Here is a 22,199-nt window from a genome sequence, read left to right as displayed (position 1 = left end):
GCAGAGAAGTGGCATTCCCAGTGTAATTTTGTTTCTTTCTCTTCTCCCATACTTTGCAGGGCTTACTTTTATAACAAGAATTCATTCAGTCCCTTCCTTGCATTTGCCTTCTTCCCTCAACTGTGTTTTCTGTATGTATTTTAATCAGCGGCCCTTCTTCACCTTGTGTTAAGTGTGTCTTTTAGAAGCAATGCATTAAACTAATCTGATCACTTTTTAAATTCAGTAGCATTTATAACTCATTTATAACTTCTTTGAATATTAGCTATGCTAAATTTTAACAACCAAACAGTATATATAATTGTATATAAAGTTTGTAGAGGTGAGCTTTAGTTTACATCTTTTGATGAGATTTTGTCTACAAGGTCTTACTTTGTGATATAGGATGTAAATTCAGCTCAAGCTTTGAGTGCGGTTATTAAATCTTTCAAGGGGATCCCTTGTGGCAGTTCATAGAGCAGGTGGCCTGCATTGCATATGGGGAGTTAGGAGCCTTCTCTGATCAGAACATATAATCTAAAAATTGCTCAGCCTGTTTTCCTCTCCTGGGGCAAAAACGACCATACTGGACTCTTATGCTAAAAACTCATTATTAACCTACAGTAAACGTCATTCAGTACAAATCCCAGCTGAAAGTCCTTGGGTGACGGATGTATCTGGGTAGTAGGCCAAGCTGTCATTTGGCTTTTTAATAGATGGTCTATTTGTTATCCCACTGAATTGGATACCTATCTTTGGGTTGAACAGGGAAAAAGTGAGCATTTTTGTTTTCCTAATAAACATTTACAGTAACAAATACTTGCAATGTGAATAAAAAATGGGAGATTTGAATGGCTCCTCAAATGTCCTTACTCTTATAACCTAATAAATCATCCAGTAATACCAGATACAGCATTTGGATTCTTGAGAATGTTCATTTTCCCAGTTATGTAGAAGCAAGTTTCCAAAATTCATAGTTCTTGATAATGCATTTGGAAACTTATAGGCACTGTTTTTTTTTTTTAAAAACCCCTCTGTTAATTAACATAGAATTTATGGATTCTGTAAGTTTTAACTGCAAATAGCTTTGACTTCCCTCTTGCTGCAAGACAGTAAAAGTATTCCACCATTTCATTCCTAACCTTCCTGTCATTCTATATCCAATGCAGATTTGGAGGGGGTTGTCCACTCACATTTGGCCAAATGCTCTCATGAAACCCACATCAGGTGTTCCTACAAAAATCAGAGATAGATTAGAGAGGAACACTGTGAATTGTGCACACAGTCCTTCCATACATTATAGTTTCCATAATGTTGTTCAGGCCTGATATGTTTTTTTGTAGACTGAGATCAATTCCTTTCTGAATACTTATGGACTACACTGTTACATAAATGTATATTTTCCTATGGAGTGACTTAATAAAGATGTTATATTCTGCATACTTTAATTAAATGATTAGATCATTTAATTAAAATTTGGAGAACAATGCAATATTCAAGCAAAGATTTTTCTCACAGTTTTTGAAATAGTGTCTTAAATATATTGCATTAAAACAAACATATGTGAATTAAAATCCATAATATTCTTGAGAATGAATTAGATTTGTTCTGTGAGTCTCCAGTTAGCATTCCTGATGCAAATTTTATTTGAGAAATATGTGTTGCATTTAAAATAATACTTATGATCTTAGTATAAGATGGATGTTCCCTTGGGGTAAGTTTCTTGTTATAATACAGATTATATCCAGAGCAGATAATTTTCATTTACAAAATAGATCTTTCTGCATATGTCTTAAAGCTCTTTCATGTTAATCTGGAGTGAACAAAATGACTACTCTCCCAAGAAAGAGTATACATGCGCTAGTTACTAGGATCTATTGTTGTGACCCTGAAACATAGCAGCTCCAGAACAGAAGTAAACAGTAACATTAAAGCTTATACAGTATCATCAAAACTTGTTACTTTTTAAAGTGCCACAAGACTTATTTTAATACTACTTGGTCCATATTCCATAAGCACAGTCTTTATTTTCAATTTTAATTATGAAAATGCATATTTTGTTATAAATTCTTAGCTTTTTACAGGGGAGAAATCTATATATACCACACACTAACATTTTGTAAACTTGAATGTTGGGGCACTGCTTATGAGAAAAGTGGCTAAGACAGAGTCTATGCCAAGATTTTTCATCAGATATTATTAAGCAAAACAATATCAGTGATTTGGGTTTCTCTCAATTGTTTATATTTAATTTAATATATTTAATATTAGTTAATGAGAAGCCTACATACATACAAAAAAGTGAAAGACAATATCCTTTATTTGGATCAAATATTACTCTACCTGGCTTATGTATGCATACTTTTCTGGTGAATAGCTACCTATCTCAATGGTAAAGCTGTCTCCTTTCTCATCTAGCATATTTCAAGCTGCAATGGCAGTTCTCTTTATTTTCTTTATTTTTTAAACATTCACCATGTTAGTGGGGGGCTCAGCTTTGCCACGTTATTTTTTTCATAAGGTGTAACAAGCAGTGGTCACTGTGTTGAGGAACTGCTACAAGGTTAGGATGTCACCAAGAAAATTAACTGTCGTGGCCTTTAGCTAACTATTTATGCTGTACTAAGAAATGTGGGCCCCAAACAAGGTTTTTTTGTATTGATAAATGTAATGTGAATGTTTAGTATTTTATGGTGAAATGTTTGTGAAGAAAATCACATGGAAATCAAATGGGTATGATAATTGAGAACATCATGTGGTGTACTACAAAAGTACATTTTTTTAGGTACATTTTTTAAGTGAATGTCAAACTCCATTCATACTGAAGTGTTGATATGCTAATATGCTAATTTTACATGCTGCTGATTTTATAGTACAAGTTTAGGTATATTTGCAGGTTCTTTTCTTGCTGTCTTTAAGTAATATTTGTGTAATACCATCTTAATTTAACTCATAGATTTTGATATTGACTGGTATACCATGTCAGTTTTTGTATATGAGCACATTTGGCTTTGTACCAAAATCAACATAGGTTGTTTTCTACTTTTTGCCCTCAGCCACTTGGGGTAGATATAAGCAGAATGGAGAGGAGCAAAAATAAAAGCTATAATTACAGAGCATAAGTGGTCCAAGGTTCCAGACTGTTGCAAAGTTATTTTATTTTCTCAAACAAGAGAGTATTCAAGAAACAGCTGGGCTGGCAATATTGCTTTCTAATTCCAATACAGATTCTAAATATGATACTCATTTGGGGCCATCACAATAAACATTTAAAAACACCTTCTAGTGTTTTGGGGAAGGGAATATATACAATAACTGGATTTATTGACTTTATAGATTTGGCTATTGGAAATAACTGTGTCCTGAACAGGAGTCTTTTTTTTTATCCTGTTCAAAGGATCAGCTGGATTTGATAGTCTAAGATTTAGAACAAGGCCATCCAATTACAAACAAACTTAACATTTAAAAGATGGTAACTACATCAGGGTAACTACAGTTCCTCAGTAGTTATCATAAGACTTCACTAGGGAGAAAGGCATCTTAAATATCTGTGCTATTCAAGTACAAAACACTACTAAAACAAAAGAGAACGCTCCTAGCACATACATTGAAAGGGGTAGTGATCTCTGCTTTTTGCAGTTTAATGGAAAAAATCCTCTCTCCCCAAGTTCTCTCCATTTACACACTCCAGTGTGTCCAATCTGCATTCTTGGGATGTAAGCTTCCATTAAAAAATAAATAATAATCACAGCCCCTTTCTCCCCCTTCACCACACTCATTTTCTATAATATGGTAATGATATCACCGTAGCAGTAATTACGGGTCATCTTCATTTCTTTCATCTCTGCTGGATCTGATGGCTTCATTCCTTTGACGGAGAAGATTTGGCTCTGGGTACTGTGATTATTTTGTTAAGCATTATTCGAATAGACAGGAGTGAGAGAAATTAATCAATCCAAATGCAATTAGCATCATGTTTAACCCAGTGATGGACGTCTCAAGGTGAAACAGCCAAGGGAGTTTCAGTCATTATTATTCAATCCAGTGGCTCTTATCTAAATTATAATCAAGAGGGTTTTTTATTGGCTTCAAGGAGAGATGTAACTCTTTTCCTACACCAAGTGTCATGGAGATCAAGAGTCAAGGAGGTCAAGCTGGTCTGTTTCTTGAAGTAGGAAGTACTCTCAGAATATTCATCTCAATATTTAAACCAGCTGAAATAAAGTAGCTATATTCCTATGATCTTAATAAATTTGATCTTAGTAGCAGTATGTACTTAATCTTCGCCAGGACTGTATTAGTTAAAAATACCAATCAGTGGCTATCTTTATGCAGTCCATTGCAGCCCATAATGGACAGATCTACTCTCCACTCAGTGCTTTGGCTTGCCATATTGAAGTTACTGTTATATTCTTACGAAGGGGGCATGAAGAGAAAGAACTTTTAGAAGAGAATTATTTAGAAAAAAAAAAATCTGATTTTTTTTTCAGGTAGCATAATCCCTGTGATGGTGGCACAGAATCCTTATACTTACAATGTTACCTGATAGGGTAATAAAATATGTGCAATCTAAAAACTAACCCTCAGAGAACCCCAGTAATGCAACAAAGCATTTCTATATATTGGTGGGGCTACGACTGCTTAGTCAGTATTACAGTTGCATGACTATTTCAGATAATCACCATTGACTAAAATGTTTTCATGATAAATTAGGGTAAAAGTTGAAAAAGTCATATTGCAATCTTTAAAATGTCTATTCAGCGAGATCTGTTGAGTTTAGTTGGCTTTACTTCTAGTGAACTGGGTAGAGAATTGAAATCCAAATATTAAAACTGGACATAATACTAAATTGCAGTGTTTCATTATCACAAAGTAAACCAAAAATTAAAAGAATACTACTAATTGACTCCTTTCACATCAGATGTTGAATACAATACGGTCTAAGTGCTTTGCTTTTGGAAAATTACAGAGAAAACAGCTTAGAACTTTCTTAATTCCTTGTTTGTGTTTTGTGTTAGTGTGATTGTGAGAGAGGTTTACTTGGTAAGAAAACAAGACGGTTCTACAAATCAGACTGAAAAGCAGCAAACACTATATTGTAATCCAGGTTAGGTGATTTTTTAAAAATATGCATGTGTATAGTTACAGGATGTGCTGCCTTCTATGTTCATAAAATACATAGGCAGTGTTAGCTATCTATCCTCTTTAGAACCTCAGTATGAATATTCTTAAAAACTTATTAACTGTCTTTGCTTCTCCCATACCATTGAAATTGGGAAACATTAGTTGAAACTTCAACTGCAGTTTGTCAAAGTTGGCATAAACTGAGGGGAAGTTTAGTTAAATTCTGTCCTTATCCCCTCCTTAAATATATGGATAAAATACATCAACGGGGATGTTGGAAAATGAAAACATGCTTTCTTCTACCATTTGGCAATTTTTAAAGTTTTTCTATTGTGAATTAGGCCACTGAAATTAAGACTTTTGGAGAGATGGGGACTGAGAGAGTTTTTTTAATGCAGGAGTATGAAAATTAAGTATTTATTACAAGTATTTGTATGGCACTTACTTACATGACTCTAGCTCAGGTTTTGAAATCAGTTGTATATACTCAATGACAACATTCTCTGAATTATAAAGGAGCAGAAATCTTCAGGAACATAAAGATACTTTGCCAAAAGATATTTTCATTATTCAAGTTTTATCTCTCATTATGAAATCTTGACTTGTGAATTGAGCTCTAGTGAATTATTAATACAAGTCTATATAGGAGGACAAGGATGTACAATCACCCTATAATGCAAATACGGTCAACTTTTTGGGGCATAGGAGCTATACCTTTTATTGAATTTTTCCATGACTAAAGGCTGCAGGGGATGGTAATGATATGATATCTCTGGAAGACAATGTTTTTCAGCTCATTTTTCTCCTAGTGTTTGCATACATTTAATTTTATTTCATCTCATTATCTGGCAGTTTGCTGCCATATTTCAGCATAAAGATCTGAGGGAATGTGAGGGTCAGAAAAGGCCACCTCCTTGCTATAATAAGAAGGAAACTGTAAAAAAAAATACTAAATTTTTAAAGTAAAAAATAACAAGCCTTCCGTTTTTTAAAAAAATATTGGATAGAAGAAAAGCAACAATGAATGAAGTAGACTGTATTGATCAAAACAAGAATATATGTGTTTTTTGTTTACAGTTTACTAACAAACTGATTAATACTCAATTTCTGAAAGAGAAATGTTAGGTCTTTAGTCTGATCAAAAGATATGCCTTGAGAGTATAATCCCTGTGTTTTCATTCTAAATACATGGAGGGGAAAGAGGTAGTATAAGCGAAAAGCACTTTTTCTTAAGTTCTGTATGTCATAGATGTATTTACTAATCTTAGCTCTAATGACTTTTTGCTGTATCACATTACAGTGATCCTAATTAATAGATTAGGAATAATCTAAATGCCACTGTAAATCAATAGATAGGTAGGTAGATACACAGACATACACACTTCATATATATACACTCCCCAATCAGCTTTTGTTAGCTGCAGCTACTTTCTTGTATGCATTCTAGGTCTGTGCTTTTTCTACTGATGGTACATTTGAGTCCGGATTTGGGCACTGCACTGTCAGAATACGTACATAGGCCACCTACCCATGCATAGGAATGCTGCCACTATTTTCATCCATGAAATGTTGAAGAGTTTATCTTTAAGAAGTTGTAGTTAAGAGATTGTAATTTCTTTCTACCTGAATTACAATTAAGATTTAAAAAAAAAAAAGAATGTTGAATAGTAATGCAACATAGATTTTTAAAGGCAGTATAGTTATTTATACCAAGGAAAATAACTTATGGATCAGGGTAACATTGGAAGAATAGAAGAATGGTGTACTGTTTTCAACACTGATTTGAATGTAGAAGGTGACAACAAATATAAGCAGAGTGCACAGGAAGGCTCCTTATTTTGTATAACTGATTAAATAGCAACAAAACTATATTAAGAACAAATGTAAATATGTGTGTGGGGAAGGAAGGTAAATCATTTCAGAGAGATAGCTGAGGTTTTGTGTAAGGATGAAGCAGCATCATGGAGCTGTGGCTTATTGATTAACAGAAGCAGTTGCAGTAATATCTTCAGAAATGTATTTCTATATTCTATCCTATATGTGGCCAACATAGAATGATTGACATATATATGTATTTATATGGCGTTGGGAGCCTAGAAAGCTACCTTGTGCCGTGTTAGATCATTGTTCCTTCTAATTTAGTATTGGTTAGCATCTTCACTTTCAGGTCTTTGGAGTCTACCTGGAAGTACAAATAGTTGAAGATGAAAATTTTATCTGCAAGTTACATTTATTATCCCTGAGCTGCAATCCTTCTCTAAAATGAAATCATATTATTTGCATATATCCACCTTTATGCATTAAAATGTCCCTCATCTATGAGACCCTTTAGGGTGATACCTTTTTACATAAGTGGAAATCGTTACTTTCATTACCGCAATAAATCCCATGACTACCCAGTTCTAATGATACACTGTAGCCCACAGTTACCATATCCAGAAAAAAGTTTTTTATGAGATATGGGGGGCCAGTGACAATGGAAACCTGATCTTCCACTGTGTTTTTTTTTTTTTTACTAAACAGCATGCTAGAAGGAACATCCACAGCTACATTTTCTACTTTGGGTGGAAGCCAAACCTTATGAGTCTTTGTCATTTGATTAAAAATGTTACTTAACCTTTAAATTACTACAGATATAAAGATAGCCCTGAGTTTCTAATGTAATCTCCTCCGTTTAAAATCAGGAAAATCTTTGTGTAATGAAACCCATATGTCATAGTGAAAGGATGCAAAGTGCTGGCAGAGTGGGCTGCTCTCGCAAGAGATTCTGCACCCAATCTTGTTAACCAGGGCTGCTTTTGGTAATCCCTCATCTCCTCACTTGCAAGAAATCAATCTGTACTACTGAATATCTTCAACCAACAGTCACAAAATTTACTGCAGGAGGCAGTTTGGGGACTGTGGTAGGAAGGGAGACCAAGGCAACAAGGCTAAATACAGGATTGAGGGATTGAAGTTCCAAAGAAGAGATTATATTAAACTGTGCTCCACCTTCCTAGCAACTGGTAAATTAAGCTTTCATTTTTGGCTTCTGCCTCTTTTGTCCAATACCTGGTTTGCGCTCATCTATTCTATGGCAGAAAATTTAATTCCTGGTTCAGGACTCTCTTGTTATTTATAGCCACCCAATAGCTGTCTTGTAGGTAGTCACAGGAAAAAGTGGATTTGTTCAGATATTCGGCTTTATTGTAACCTAGGCCGATTACATCCTAAATTGGTGCTTTCTGTGATCTTCAGTGCTCTCACTTCTCCATCTAACTGAGGAGATTAATTTGTAACTGAGCTATTGCAGTTGTATTCATTGTTGATCTTCTATTGTAGTGATAGATGTACTGCATAGGATAGACTGTAAATTTTGTCTTGACATGGCAATTCATGTTTATGCTGCTCAGATTCTATGGTTGCCTGTTAATACTGTGAAATCGGTACTAGATCCAATTGTCAGTGGGCAAGTCCATGGGATTAAGCATATTTTAACAATGAATCTATGGTTTCTAGTACAATTTTGTTAGCTATTCATTTAGAGATTCACCACTGTGCATTAAGTGGCTTTCCTCATTTCCATGGGTAGTGAGTGATGACAGTTATTACTATAAGTTTACCTGACAGCAATTGCATCTAGGATGTGGGCAGCTGTTTCTGTATCCTCTTGCTTCTTTTTGCATTGAAATGACTATGGGATGTCTTAAATTAAAATTTCTAATAAGGTGTAAAGAGCGTTGAACTGGAATAATATGAAACAAGAAGGCATGTCCACTAGGGACAATTTTTTGTCCCTCCCATATTCATAGACTGGGGAATGGGAACTAAGGAATGACTGAGGCACTGGGAACTAAGGAATGACTGAGGCACTTTGCAATCTATATTTTCCTCTTCTTACCAACAATATCTGTACTGATATTGTTCAACAAAATTGACATAAGCACAGTAACAAAAGTAGGTAGAAAAATTCAGAAACTTTTCTACACAATTTGGATAGCTTTGATGAAAGTGAAGGGGTTATTTGATAGCTGTAAAGACCTTCCCTTGGTTTTGTTTCATATGTTTTAAAATTTAAAGCTTAGTTGACTCCTTCATGTGTATTGAGAAGAGGAATACAGAATAGCAGAAGGCTGTCTTGCTTCTAATGGGATTTTGTAGCAGCATGTGTGAGTTTGTTTCAGAAGTCAGAAATGAACAGATGTTGGTATAAATTACCTCTGTGTCTGATGTCTTGCAAATTAAAAGCGCGGTTGGCATCACTAAACAATTTCACCAGGTGGGGGGGGAGGACGAGCGAGTGGTGATTATTGTAGCAGGTCGGTAAGAATCTTTAAGCTGCAGCAGAGCAGGATAGCAAGGATAAAGGAATGAAGAATAAAATGAGAGGTCTGTGAATTAATCAGAAATGTTAACATCTCCGATGACAAGTGAACAGGAGGGCACGTGTTCTGGAGCAGCCCCCAACTCACAGTAATTTCAGTTGGAGTGCAGTACTAGTCAATGCTTGCAGCTTGATTTATAAGGTGCAGCCCTCTTCAGGGGCACATAGTTGTCACACATTCGTATATCTCCTATATGGGACTGGTGCTCTGAACAACTTCCACTCCATCAGCAGATAATGCTTCAGTTTGACATTACTTGAGCAAGATAGGGTGTGGGATTTAATTCAAAGTGATTTTTTTATCTTCAAATTTCCTGTGTTTAAACCTAGCTTTTTTTCCTTTCCAGAAAGAAAAAAATGTTTGTAGAACATGGTGTCTTCTACATTTTGAAAAGTCTCAACTACTTTTCACTGCATAAACAAGAAAATTTTGAAATAGATAGCAACTCAATGTCCTCAAAAGCCAGTTTAGATAATCATTTTCATATAGTGAAACTTATATTAAGTAAATATGTTTTGAAGTTTCCTGATTCTGGACACAAAGTGATTGTGTGAAAACTTCCCATCTTTTCCTTCTTCCCCTGTCCATTTTGGTCTTGTGTTTTCATCACACTTAATACATGCACTGCAGCAGCCTAAAGTTTTAGCAGCTTGGAATCAGAGTGTGGAAAGACATTCATATGGCCACTTTTTGAGCTACATTCATCTCATTTCAACAATAGTCCTGTCAGTTGAACCTGAGTTAAGATTCTAGGCTTGCACTTTTAATAAAGGAAAAAATATGTCATCACACAATTTGGGATGGAATCAGTCCTTATGATTAAGAATCTTAAAAAGTGACGTTTGACAGGTGGTTGGGGAAAAAAGGAAGCATTGGCATTATCTCTATTTCCAAGAAATCCTCGTAAGCCCTCTTAGGAAATAACAAGTTAAGAAAAGCACGTAGAGCATGGCTTCTTAAATTCTTTCCACTCCCATTACTAGCAATAGTCTAGGGATGTCTATATTTTCATCTGGGTAACAAAGTAGCATATTGTGTTTGTGTGTCTGTTTCTGTTTTCTCCTTGAGTTGTATTTGTGTGATTCTGTGCATTTGTGAGCATGTGTATAAATATATATAAAGCCCAGAATACACTGCATATGCTCTTTTCTAGATCACGTGACGAGGAGGGAAGGGAACTTAGAATGGAGCAATTAGGAATATCCTGAGCTGCTACCTCTCCCAAAGAGATACATTGTGGGAATTTTTCTAGAATGTTTTTCTCTGCAGCCCTCAACCGGATCTGGCCCAGTTTTGAACTCATTATTTCATTTGCCAGCTTCTCCCATCATATCAAATTTAGTCCCATTCTGTTCATGTTTTGGAGAGTTATTACGCTAATACACGGGCAGTCATGATACTGGTTGGGGATTTGGGAAAGATACCAGTACAAATTGATGGTGTTGAGAAATAATGTCCCAGATTTTTATAAGACTTGCAACAAAACTGGCTTGTGTACGTGCACGCTTGACCAATTATCAAATCAGGTTCTACTGCTTAGAAGCATTTGGTTCTACCTTGTATGAAAATAGTCATGTCATGGTTGAGAGTTTTTCTTCATCTGGCTCCAATTCTTTGGAATAGACTCCCACCAGCATCACATTTAGAACTGGATGACGTATTTTAAAAAAATATTAAAAGAATTACTTTTCATGAGCCTTTGCAAGGTTGTTTAAAAAACAAGTTCTTAACTGTTTGTTTGAATGTATAGAGGTTAATGTCATGGACCTTCTAATTTAGAGACTCCTTGTTTTATATTATAACTGATCGTAATAAGTTTTTGTTGTTGTTCAGTCGTTAAGTCGTGTCCGACTCTTCGTGACCCCATGAACCATATTGCGCCAGGCCTTCCTGTCCTTCACTGCCTCCCTGAGTTTGCTGAGTTTCATGCTCATTGCTTCAGTAATGCTATCTAACCATCTCATCCTCTGCCGTCCTCTTCTCCTTTTGCCTTCAATCTTTCCCAGCATCAGGGTCTTTTCCAAAGACTCCTCTCTTCGCATTAGGTGACCAAAGTATCTGAGCTTGAGCTTCATTATCAGTCCTTCCAATGAGCAATCAGGGTTGATTTCCTTTAAGATTGACTGGTTTGACCTCCTAGCAGTCCAGGGGACTCTTAAGAGTCTTCTCCAGCACCACAGTTCAAAGGCATCAATTCTTCGGCGCTCAGCCTTCTTTATGGTCCAGCTCTCACAGCCATACATTACTACTGGAAAAACCATAGCTTTGACTATGTGGATCTTTGTCGGCAAGGTGACATCTCTGCTTTTTAATATGCTATCTAGGTTTGCCATAGCTTTCCTCCCAAGGAGCAAGCATCTTTTAATTTCATGGCTGCAGTCTCCGTCTGCGGTGATCTTGGAGCCCAAATAAATGAAGTCTGTTACTGCTTCCATTTCTACCCCTTCTATTTGCCAGGAATTGATGGGTCCAGATGCCATGATCTTAGTTTTTTTAATGTTGAGTTTCAAGCCAGCTTTCGCACTCTCTTCCTTCACCCTCATCAAGAGGCCCTTTAGTTCTTCTTCACTTTCTGCCATTAGGGTGGTATCGTCTCCATATCTGAGGTTATTGATGATTCTCCCTGCAATCTTAATTCCGGCTTGTGATTCTTCCAACCTGGCATTTCTCATGATGTACTCTGCATATAGGTTAAATAAGCAGGGTGACAGTATACAGCCTTGTCGTACTCCTTTCCCTATTTTGAACCAATCGGTTGTTCTGTGACTGGTTCTAACTGTTGCTTCTTGGCCCGCATACAGATTTCTCAGGAGACAGGTAAGATGGTCTGGTACCCCCATCTCTTTAAGAATTTGCCAGAGTTTGTTGTGATCCACACAATCGAAGACTTTTGCATAATCAATGAAGCAGAAGTAGATGTTTTTCTGGAACTCTCGTGCTTTCTCCATGATCCAGCGAATGTTGGCAATTTGATCTCTAGTTCCTCTGCCTCTTCGAAACCCAGCTTGTACATCCGGTAGTTCTCGGTTCATGTACTGCTGAAGCCTAGCTTGTAGGATTTTGAGCATAACCTTGCTAGCATGTGAAATGAGTGCAATTGTGCAATAGTTTGAGCATTCTTTGGCATTGCCCTTCTTTGGAATTGAAACGTAAACTGACCTTTTCCAATCCCGTGGCCACTGTTGCGTTTTCCAAACTTGCTGGCATATTGAGTGCAGCACTTTAACACCATCATCTTTTAGTATTTTAAATAACTCAGCTGGGATACTGTCATCTCCACTAGCTTTGTTGTTATCAATGCTTCCTAAGGCCCACTTGACTTCACTCTCTAGGATGTCTGGCTCAAGGTCCGTGACCACAACAGCATGGACATCAGGGACATTAAGATCTTTCTTGTATAGTTCTGTGTATTCTTGCCACCTCTTCTTAATCTCTTCTGCTTCTGTTAGGTCCCTGCCTTTTTTGTCCTTTATCATGCCCATCTTTGCACTAAACGTTCCTTTGATATCTCCAATTTTCTTGAAGAGATCTCTAGTCTTCCCCATTCTATTGTTTTCCTCAATTTCTTTGCACTGTTCATTTAAGAAGGCCTTCTTATCTCTCCTTGCTATTCTCTGGAAACCTGCATTCAGTTGCTTATATCTTTCCCTTTCACCCTTGCTTTTCACATTCCTTCTTTCCACAGCTATTTGTAATGCCTCATCAGACAGCCATTTTGCTTTCTTCCATTTCTTTTTCCTTGGGATGGTTTTAGTTGCTGCCTCCTGTACAATTACAGACCTCCGTCCATAGTTCTTCAGGCACTCTGTCTACCAAATCTAACCCTCTAAATCTATTCATCACCTTCACTGTGTACTCACAAGGAATATGATCTAAGTCATACCTGAGTGGTCTAGTGGTTTTCCCTACATTCTTCAATTTAAGCCTAAATTTTGCAGTAAGAAGCTCATGATCTGAGCCACAGTCAGCTCCTGGTCTTGTTTTTGCTGTCTGTATAGAGCTTCTCCATCTTTGGCTGCAAAGTATATAATCAATCTGGTTTCGGTATTGACCATCTGGTGATGTCCATGTGTAGAGTCGTCTCTTGTGTTGTTGGAAAAGAGTGTTTGCTATGACTAGCTTGTTCTCTTGACAGAACTCTATTAGCCTTTGCCCTGCTTCATTTTGTGCTCCAAGGCCAAACTTGCCTGTTATTCCGATTACTCCTTGACTTCCTATTTTAGCATTCCAATCCCCTATGATGAAAAGGACATCTTTTTGGTGCTAGTTCTAGAAGGTGTTGTAGGTCTTCATAGAACCGGTCAACTTCAGCTTCTTCGGCATCAGTGGTTGGGGCATAGACTTGGATTACTGTGATGTTGAATGGTTTGCCTTGGATATGCACTGAGATCATTCTGTTGTTTTTGAGGTTGTACCCCATTACTGCCTTTCCCACTCTCTTATTGACTATGAGTGCAACTCCATTTCTTCTAAGGGTTTCTTGGCCACAGTAGTAGATATAATGGTCACCTGAATTAAATTCACCCATTCCCGTCCATTTCAATTCGCTGATTCCCAAGATGTCGACATTCAATCTTGTCATCTCATGTTTGACCACATCCAGCTTGCCTTGGTTCATAGATCTTACATTCCAGGTACCTATACAATATTGTTCTTTACAGCATCGGGCCTTCTTTTCGCTTCCAGATACATCCATAGCTGAACGTCCTTTCGGCTTTGGTCCAGCTGCTTCACTCTTTCTGGAGCTACTTGGAAATGCCCTCCGCTCTTCCCCAGTAGCATATTGGACACCTTCCAACCTGAGGGGCTCATCTTCCGGTGTCATATCTTTTAGCCTTTTAACATTGTCCATGGGGTTTTCTTGGCAAGGATACTGGAGTGGGTTGCCATTTCCTTCTCCAGTGGACCACATTTTGTCAGAACTCTCTGTCATGACCTGTCCGTCTTGGGTGGCCCTGCACGGTATAGCTCATGGCTTCACTGAGTTACGCAAGCCCCTTCGCCACGACAAGGCAGTGATCCATGAAGGGGCGTAATAAGTTATTAAATCAATAATTGATTTATTGTATGTCTATAAATTATTTATAATCATATGATAAATAAAACTACTACTAGTACCAGTACTCATCTTCATAGAATTTAGGGGCACTGGATTTTCACTGTTTGCTCAGCTGATGTTTTCTGTGATATGATTCTGAATGATACAACCAGAATCCACTGCTGGTAATTCTGAACATTTCCTGATAGTTGGTTTCACAAAATGAATATGACTCTCTCAAACTTTATATAGACTTAGATTTGGATTCTTTTATAATTCTACAAAAATAATCAAAATCATACAATGTATGTCAGAGGGTATGGGCTCACAGATATCTAGTAGACAAAGTCTAATTCTTAATCCTTCTCACAGCAAAATTCTTGCAGCTCACCTGGATTTAGGTTTTGAATCTGGATCATTTCCAACAATTTTTTAGATTCCTATGTACATGTGTGCGAGAGAGAACAGTAAGAGAAATATGGGGATGCTTAAGTTATGTATGAATGTATTAAATTCCTGTCTCCTGTATTAAATTAGTTTTTTTTTTACTAATCATGCCCACTATGATAGTCATTCTGTAGAATACCCAGAATTTGCTTTTTAAGTTCCAGATTTTTTTCACTAGCCAAAATGTTTGCCTATCAAGCTTTACAGCAAACCAGACACATTTAATAACAGTGTTGTCTTTGGCCACCAATCTGATTCTCCAAGATATTTACATTCTTTAGACTTTTAACAAGAATGCATACTCAAGATGATATAACACAGGCTTGGACATAATGCAGCAAATCTGTGATCTAGGATTACATGCATGATCCTTGTACTCATCAGCTCTCTAAACCTCTCTTTAAATGAAATTCTTTCATTTTCTGAGAATACCTTTGGGGCCTGTGTGGAGCCCAAAGTCATTCTTGAAAATAAAGATATGTTAACACTTGCAGCATGTCAGCTTCTTATTTTTTATATATGTTGAAGGGGGCAGGGACAGGCAGCAAGGAAGATATCCACAAGAACATTGATGTCATATGTTGCCTACCCTTGCAATAATCCATACTTTGACATTTGGCTTTTACAGTGAATAGGTAAACTCCTATTCACACAGGCAAGGTGGGGCGCATCCTTTTCTCCCCCACATTGAGTTAGACTGTCAATACAATCCCAAGGACGTGAGCAAGCAGGCAGGAGAATCCATAATGACCTTAAATGCAAGCATATACACTAGGACTGATGACCCACAGATCTTTCCTTTTGGCCATAAAGAAGGAAACATTAAGTGTTTTAAGAATCCTAGCCTCTGGAGAGGGAGGAATTTTGCCCAAGCAAAACCAGGAGGATATTCCTTAGCCCTTAACTCCTTCTATTTAAAAAGCCTTGGTCTTGATACAAAGGGGAGGAAAAGAGATAGCTGGGAGGTGTGAAAGAAAGCAGTTTACCTGGGAGGGGACCAAGGAGAAAGAACACTGGAAGAAAGAGATCACAGAAAATTTAAGGAAGATGGAGAATGAAAACAGCTACCTAGTGTTGGTGAGTTTGTTTCCAAGAGAATCGGAGAGATGAGCAAGAGGAGAGGAGGTGAAAGAAGGTGCCATTCTCATCTGTGATGATTTAATTTGCTGCAGAATGTATATGTCCAGTATGACAAATTGCATTGCTTCCATTATCTATACATGATATAGTGTAGTTGAGATGAAACAAATATTTTATTACAAATTGAATCTTGGAAAATTCAGCTCTTTGTAAAAGCTGAAATCCATATCTATCTATCTTAGATTTGGAGTTTTCTAGGCCAAATTTGTTAAGGTGCCTGCCACACAGCTTCTAAATAAATAATGGGTAATGTGTGTTCTCTAGATTTGGTCTGACCACTACAAGTTATAGTTCACTAGAACCATATATTGTAAATAGTTTTTCTTTATACACTTTGGACTGCAGAATCATATGTCAGGTCTAAATGAAAGTTCAATCATGTAATTTGAGGCATTTAACATGATATATCAATGTCTCTACTTTGCTACCATACCTTTCTTGTGGAAGAACTTTTTTAGACCATCAACCTGATTGCCATAACTACCAACTAGATGTCTTGAAGGAGAGCCTCCAAGTAGGACATAAAAGTAACAGTTTGAGGCCTGAAAGGGCAGCTTGGCAAGCCACATTTAGCTGTGGCCTACAGCTTGTTCAGAGTCAGAATCTTAAAAGACATTCCCTTGTGTTTAAAATACTTACATACCCCCCTGATTTTTTGAGCCAAGCAAAGCTTAGAAGAGTGAAAAGCAGCAAACAGAAGAAATTAAAGGCAAGAGATAAGAGAAGAAAAAATCTAACTCTATCTAGTTTATACCAACAGTATTTATTGTACTTCTCCATGCCTTTCTGACATTGGTTACATACATTGAGTGATACATTACCATTTGTTCTTTAAATGAACAAGTGTCATGTTTTTGACTCATTTGTTTACTTGGGTTCTCTAACTAGTTTTAGGACTTGTGTGGAGAACAGATCACGTTTTAAATCATATTTTTTGCAGGAATATTGGAAATTCAAAAGGGTTCACAAACTTTTAAGCACCACTGTATCTATAAATACATTAAACATCCAATGAGATATCAAACATTGTTATCATACCCCTATTCAGTACTGAACCATTTATTAAGCATTCTCTTTATTTTCACATTTGCTTTATCTATTTTATAAACTCAGCAACCAACCTCCAACATATGAACACTACACATTCCATAATTACAAACTGTCCACATATAACATTTTCTCTTAATCAACAACTGTACAATAAGCTTTCTTTTTCACATTCATACATTTCTCAATGACTTGTTTATGAGCTAAAATCTCTTCTGTATGCCCTCTGCTCTGCATAAATCCACATTCATTTCCCAAATTTTGCCTTCTGTCACCTGTTGTATTCTTCCAACCAATTCTGCCAAACAATTTTCTAAGCAAATACTTACCTGTTAGTCAATATAGTTTTTCTGTACTCTCATCCCATTCCCACCTGCCCATTAATTTCATGGAAAAAAAATAATTTTTTTCACTTGGATTGCATTTATTTAGAATGTTGCACAATTTTTCTGAAAACTCATCCCCAGTTCTTCCATTACTATGTTCACTGGTGCATAACATGTAAATATCGCCTATCTGTGAATTCCTACTTTCTCTTCTACCTTAGTGTAGATGACCTCAACATACACTTACATGTTGGCCTCTTCACCCATCATTAAACCTACATCTCCAACTCCATGCATATATTCATCAATCCCTCTCTACAAAATAATAATTTAAATTTATATGCTGCCTGACTTTCAGCTACTCTAGGCAGTCAGATTGCCTTAATTCAGATCTGTTATATGCTTCTCCTTTGTCTTAATTTCACAAACACACAAAAGCATCTATTTTTCTGTATTTCATTTCATGTGTTAAGTATTTACTGTTTACCCTTATACCTTCAAAGCTACAATCTTCTGTATACTCTGATTGTCACAGATGGGGGCTCAACGATAATGAGTTCTGCTGCCTATTAATGCTTTAGGCAATTAAGGCTTTCACATAACACTTTTTAGTAAGATAGAAATGGAATAGAGTAGATTATTTTTGCCACATGCATCATTCACTGCAAAATAAGATCTCCAATCTAGAAGTTATCTTGCAAGCCAACATATTGTTGCCTGTATCTTATCAACCAGAAGGGATATATAAGACCAGTCCTAGATTTTTTTATTTGCCAGTTAATGAGGATCACTTCTTGAAGTCATTATAAAAAAAAGTTTTAATGGTCATTGACAATAATTCACTAAAATATGAAAGATGTCTATAGCTACAGTAAGAGCACAGTCTAAGATCATGTTCCCCAAATAATAATGAGCTGCACATGAAAAGTCCATAAGCAAGACATGAATGCCATCATCCTGTACCTTATTATCCAAGTTGGGTGAATAAAACAACTATTTTATGGTCATTATCTGGGAACTCATTTAAGTAGCAATAAAACTTAACCATCACCCTTAACAATGGCTGGTCAGGCCCTTTTTGCCAGAGACCTCCATAAATTGAATTCCCCAGGATCTCAACACAGTAGTAATCCTACTATAAGTATATCCTATCCCTATCTGGATGTGGAGATGGCAAGGAAGAAAAAGTGCTGAAATGTTTTCTCTCAAATCAAATGGACAACTTTTAGTAGGCCAGCAATAAAACCTTGGAATTCACAAATCAGATTTTTTTTCTGTAGGAAAGTAGCTGTGTAAAAACTCTGTAATGCTTTTACTGGAGATTGATGAAACATATAAACTTTGCCTTGCTGGGAATGACAATGCAATGTGAGACAGTAGAGTAAAAGCTATATAAGCTCTACTTTAACACACCATACATAGATGAACTACTTTGAGGGAATTTTAAACTCCATTATGATATAGCATCTAGGGACTACCACTACTATGGGAGAGTAGAAATGCTGTTTCATTTATGTTTAAGGTCATAAGTATACAGGGACAAATAATCTTGAAATAGAATAAGACAGAGGTCTATAATCTCTAAAGGGTTATAGCTTGCAGAAAGAGATGCTCTGAGAAGGAGCAATGGCATTCTAGATTATACTATCTGTAGATGAATATAGTAGAAAAATTGAAAGGAAGCTCTTGAAAATAACCACTGAGAGAATAAAGCAAGTGGATATAGGATAAAATGAGACAAGTTATGGACATTACAACTGAATTTTTATGCTTTCAATGCTTGGCTGGTATTTGTAGATTTTTAGGAGCGCTAAACTGCAGAACTTGTTTTCTTTTACTTGAAATCTTTTTTTATCCTGTTTTTTTAATCTTGGTACAGCAAAATCATTTAAATTAATCTTGTAAGTGGAAATTATTGTAAATTATTCAGTTCTGATGCTATGTATTAAACTGTTTTATCTTTCTTTCTTTGTGATTTCAGCAAGAGAAATGACTAGAGGGAAATTCCTGAACATCCTGGAGAAACCCAAAAAGTAAATGAATGTGGACTACACTTTAAAAAAGCAGCAGCACCTTGTTATTTCAGAACTACTAGAATGTCCACATAAGCTGAAATGAAAGGACCAAGCTTGCCAAAATGTTCCTTATCTCAGCTTCCTTTTGAGGATAAGTGTTCTGGATTATTTCAGCGCTGACCACCATCGGTTCTCTTAACCTCCTGGCTGCAGCTGATCCTGCCCTATTTACCATAATAATTTCCAGCCGTCCAGTCAAAGGAAAAGGGCTCATTTGCAGATGGTTGCTGCATACAACTATAATAATATGCATCTTGTGATAATGCCTGTGTCCCAGAGCAGTACACAGCATGGCACTTCTGTATGTATGTCCATCCCATATCATTACAAGACAAGCACTTTATAAGACCCACTGCATTGCTGGACACAAGCATAATTCTGGATGAAAACTGACTAGTGTTCTTTAATATAGATAATCCTAATTTTATTATTATAGAAGTTACCCATCTATATTGATTTTTACTAAGTACAAAGGTTGCAGAAAAAATATAGATCATATCGTTCTTTTTCTTGCATGTTCATATAATTTTAGATATAGGATAGGATGGGAGGCTACATTCCAACAAATTTCTTTCTGGTTGATTTCAAGCTACCCAGATGTGACCGGAGTGGAAATGTAAAGAGAAAACTAAGACAGACAATAAGAAAAAACACTCCTGTATGAAGAAAACCTGTACCCTGTGCTCAGCTTACTCATTTACTCTTTGGCTCAGCTTCAGATCTCTTATTTCTTAAAAAATGTCTAAAGGCAACATAAAATCTTTGCTATATCAGAATTTTCCCAAATGCAAATAATGTCTTTTTAGGCTGCCCCTGATTTGTATTATATTGATAGCTCTAGAAAAAATACCTCCAAATTAGATTTCTCTTTCCAGTATAGTTATACATGGAAGACGTTTTATATATAGAAGTTACAAGTTATATATAGCAGAGCCATGGTTTCAGTTTGAGTCCCTTTCTTTTCCAGAAATATATTTAAAATAGCCGGTTCACAAGAAACCAGGTCAAGATCTTTTCCTTGCATTGGTTTCTCTAGAATGAAGCACTGGATAGTCTTCCTGAATTTGGTACTTCTCAGATTTGTTAGGCATGGTGACTTGGGGAATATCGGAGCTGAAATCAACACATCTAGAAAGTGTCAAATTAGGGAGGGTTGTGCTAGTAACATTTCAGGAAGGATCAAGCTAAAGTTAAGCACTTTTATATCCCATTAATCTGGAAGTGATATTAGAGCATCTCCCCTTGTGTGGAATAAGCAGAATTAAGAAAAGCCTAATTTTGGATTTTGGCCTGTAAATTTTAGTGAAAACCCTTTTTCTCTGGGTCAAAAACAAGCATTTAATATTGGATTGTATATCAAAAGTTTGATTTTTATTTATTTGGCTATTCAAACAAATATTTAAAGTTTTCAGCACGCAACTGTACATTGTTTAATTTACAGAAGCTATAAGGCAAATTTGGAAATGTAAGAATGCAATATAAGCAACAAAACAAATATGCAATTTAATATATGAACTATAAGCATTTCTGTGTTCTGGTAGTTTGCAAAATACACGAGTGAGAGATTTCTGGTGCAGGGCAAATCAGCCAGATTTCCATTTTAAATTATTATTATATATACTGTATTTTTTTTCTAGAACAGAGTGGATAGGGGCTTCTCTCATTCTAAACATGCCATAGATCAGATGGCAATTCACAAAGTTTGCCCTGACAAGTCAAGCTTTTGTCAGGACATTATATTTGCAGGCCTGAGATTCACCTTTGAAAATGTGACATCTAGGCCAATGACGGCAAAACTGTAAACCATGGTGAACAGCTAGCAAAACGATTTTAAGAGCAGGAAAAACTGTTCACTGCTCAGAAAAAAATTGACAAGTTTGTTTTGTAAATGGTAACCTAATATTTATATTTCTGCTTAGGAATACTGAAATTCTTACCTTTTTTTGCTTGTAGGTTTTAATGTATTATGAGTATATCCAGTTAAAGTTGAGCATTTTGAAACATGCTAATGATTGGAGGGTGGGGGAGAGAAAGATTTTAAATCTCACATTAAAAACAAAGCAGTTGACTTTTGCTGTATTATAGTCTCTCCAAAATACATTTGGAGCCTGGGTTATGGGCAACATATAGAAAGTCCGTATTGCCAGGATCTGATTAGTTAACCCTTTGCATTTGAAAACATTTCTTTTTATTCTACAAATTTGTAATTCTGAACATATACCAAATTATCGGTATATGCTTTAAAGTAGAGATATTTATATTTTTCATGCATAGCCACACTGGATAAGTATTTAGTACATGCTGTATTGCCCTACATCAGTGATTTGTATGTTACAATACTGCGCTTTTGATAGTAAATAAAAAGAAAACAAGTTACATTTTTGAAAGCATTCCTAGGAAATCTAGACTGTTGAATCATACTTCTTAGATAAATCTCAGACTGGCACTATGCATATTTATATGTTCAAATTTTCTATTGGATTTTATGGGACTTATTCTCAAGTAAATATGCATACACTTTTATCTTACTAATAGGAAAAAAACCCCTGCCGGTTTGTGTAAAGCTTGCTTCAGCCAGTTTAATGTATCTTCATCCTTTTAACAGGAAAATGTCAACCATCTCAAAAAGTTGTTTACTAATGTATTTTATTTGCATTTG

General features: G+C 36.2%; 1 protein-coding gene across 1 annotated transcript in view; it reads left to right on the top strand.

Moving 5' to 3' along the window:
* Window positions 1-21,746, top strand: part of LIN52 (lin-52 DREAM MuvB core complex component) — a 52,457-nt gene extending 30,711 nt beyond the window's left edge. Inside the window, exon 6 of the mRNA XM_088145338.1 lies at window positions 19,447-21,746. Within this exon, the coding sequence (XP_088001464.1) occupies window positions 19,447-19,502 (56 nt within the window). The 3' untranslated portion in view covers window positions 19,503-21,746. The remainder of the gene's footprint in view (window positions 1-19,446) is intronic.
* The last annotated feature ends 453 nt before the right edge of the window (window positions 21,747-22,199 follow it).

The sequence above is a fragment of the Python bivittatus genome, unplaced genomic scaffold, assembly GCF_059951505.1.
Source record: "Python bivittatus isolate LINGU-HERP-01145 unplaced genomic scaffold, Pbiv_v1 ctg000480_np1212, whole genome shotgun sequence".
Lineage (NCBI taxonomy): Eukaryota > Metazoa > Chordata > Lepidosauria > Squamata > Pythonidae > Python > Python bivittatus.
This window is presented reverse-complemented; position numbering and strand designations above follow the sequence as displayed.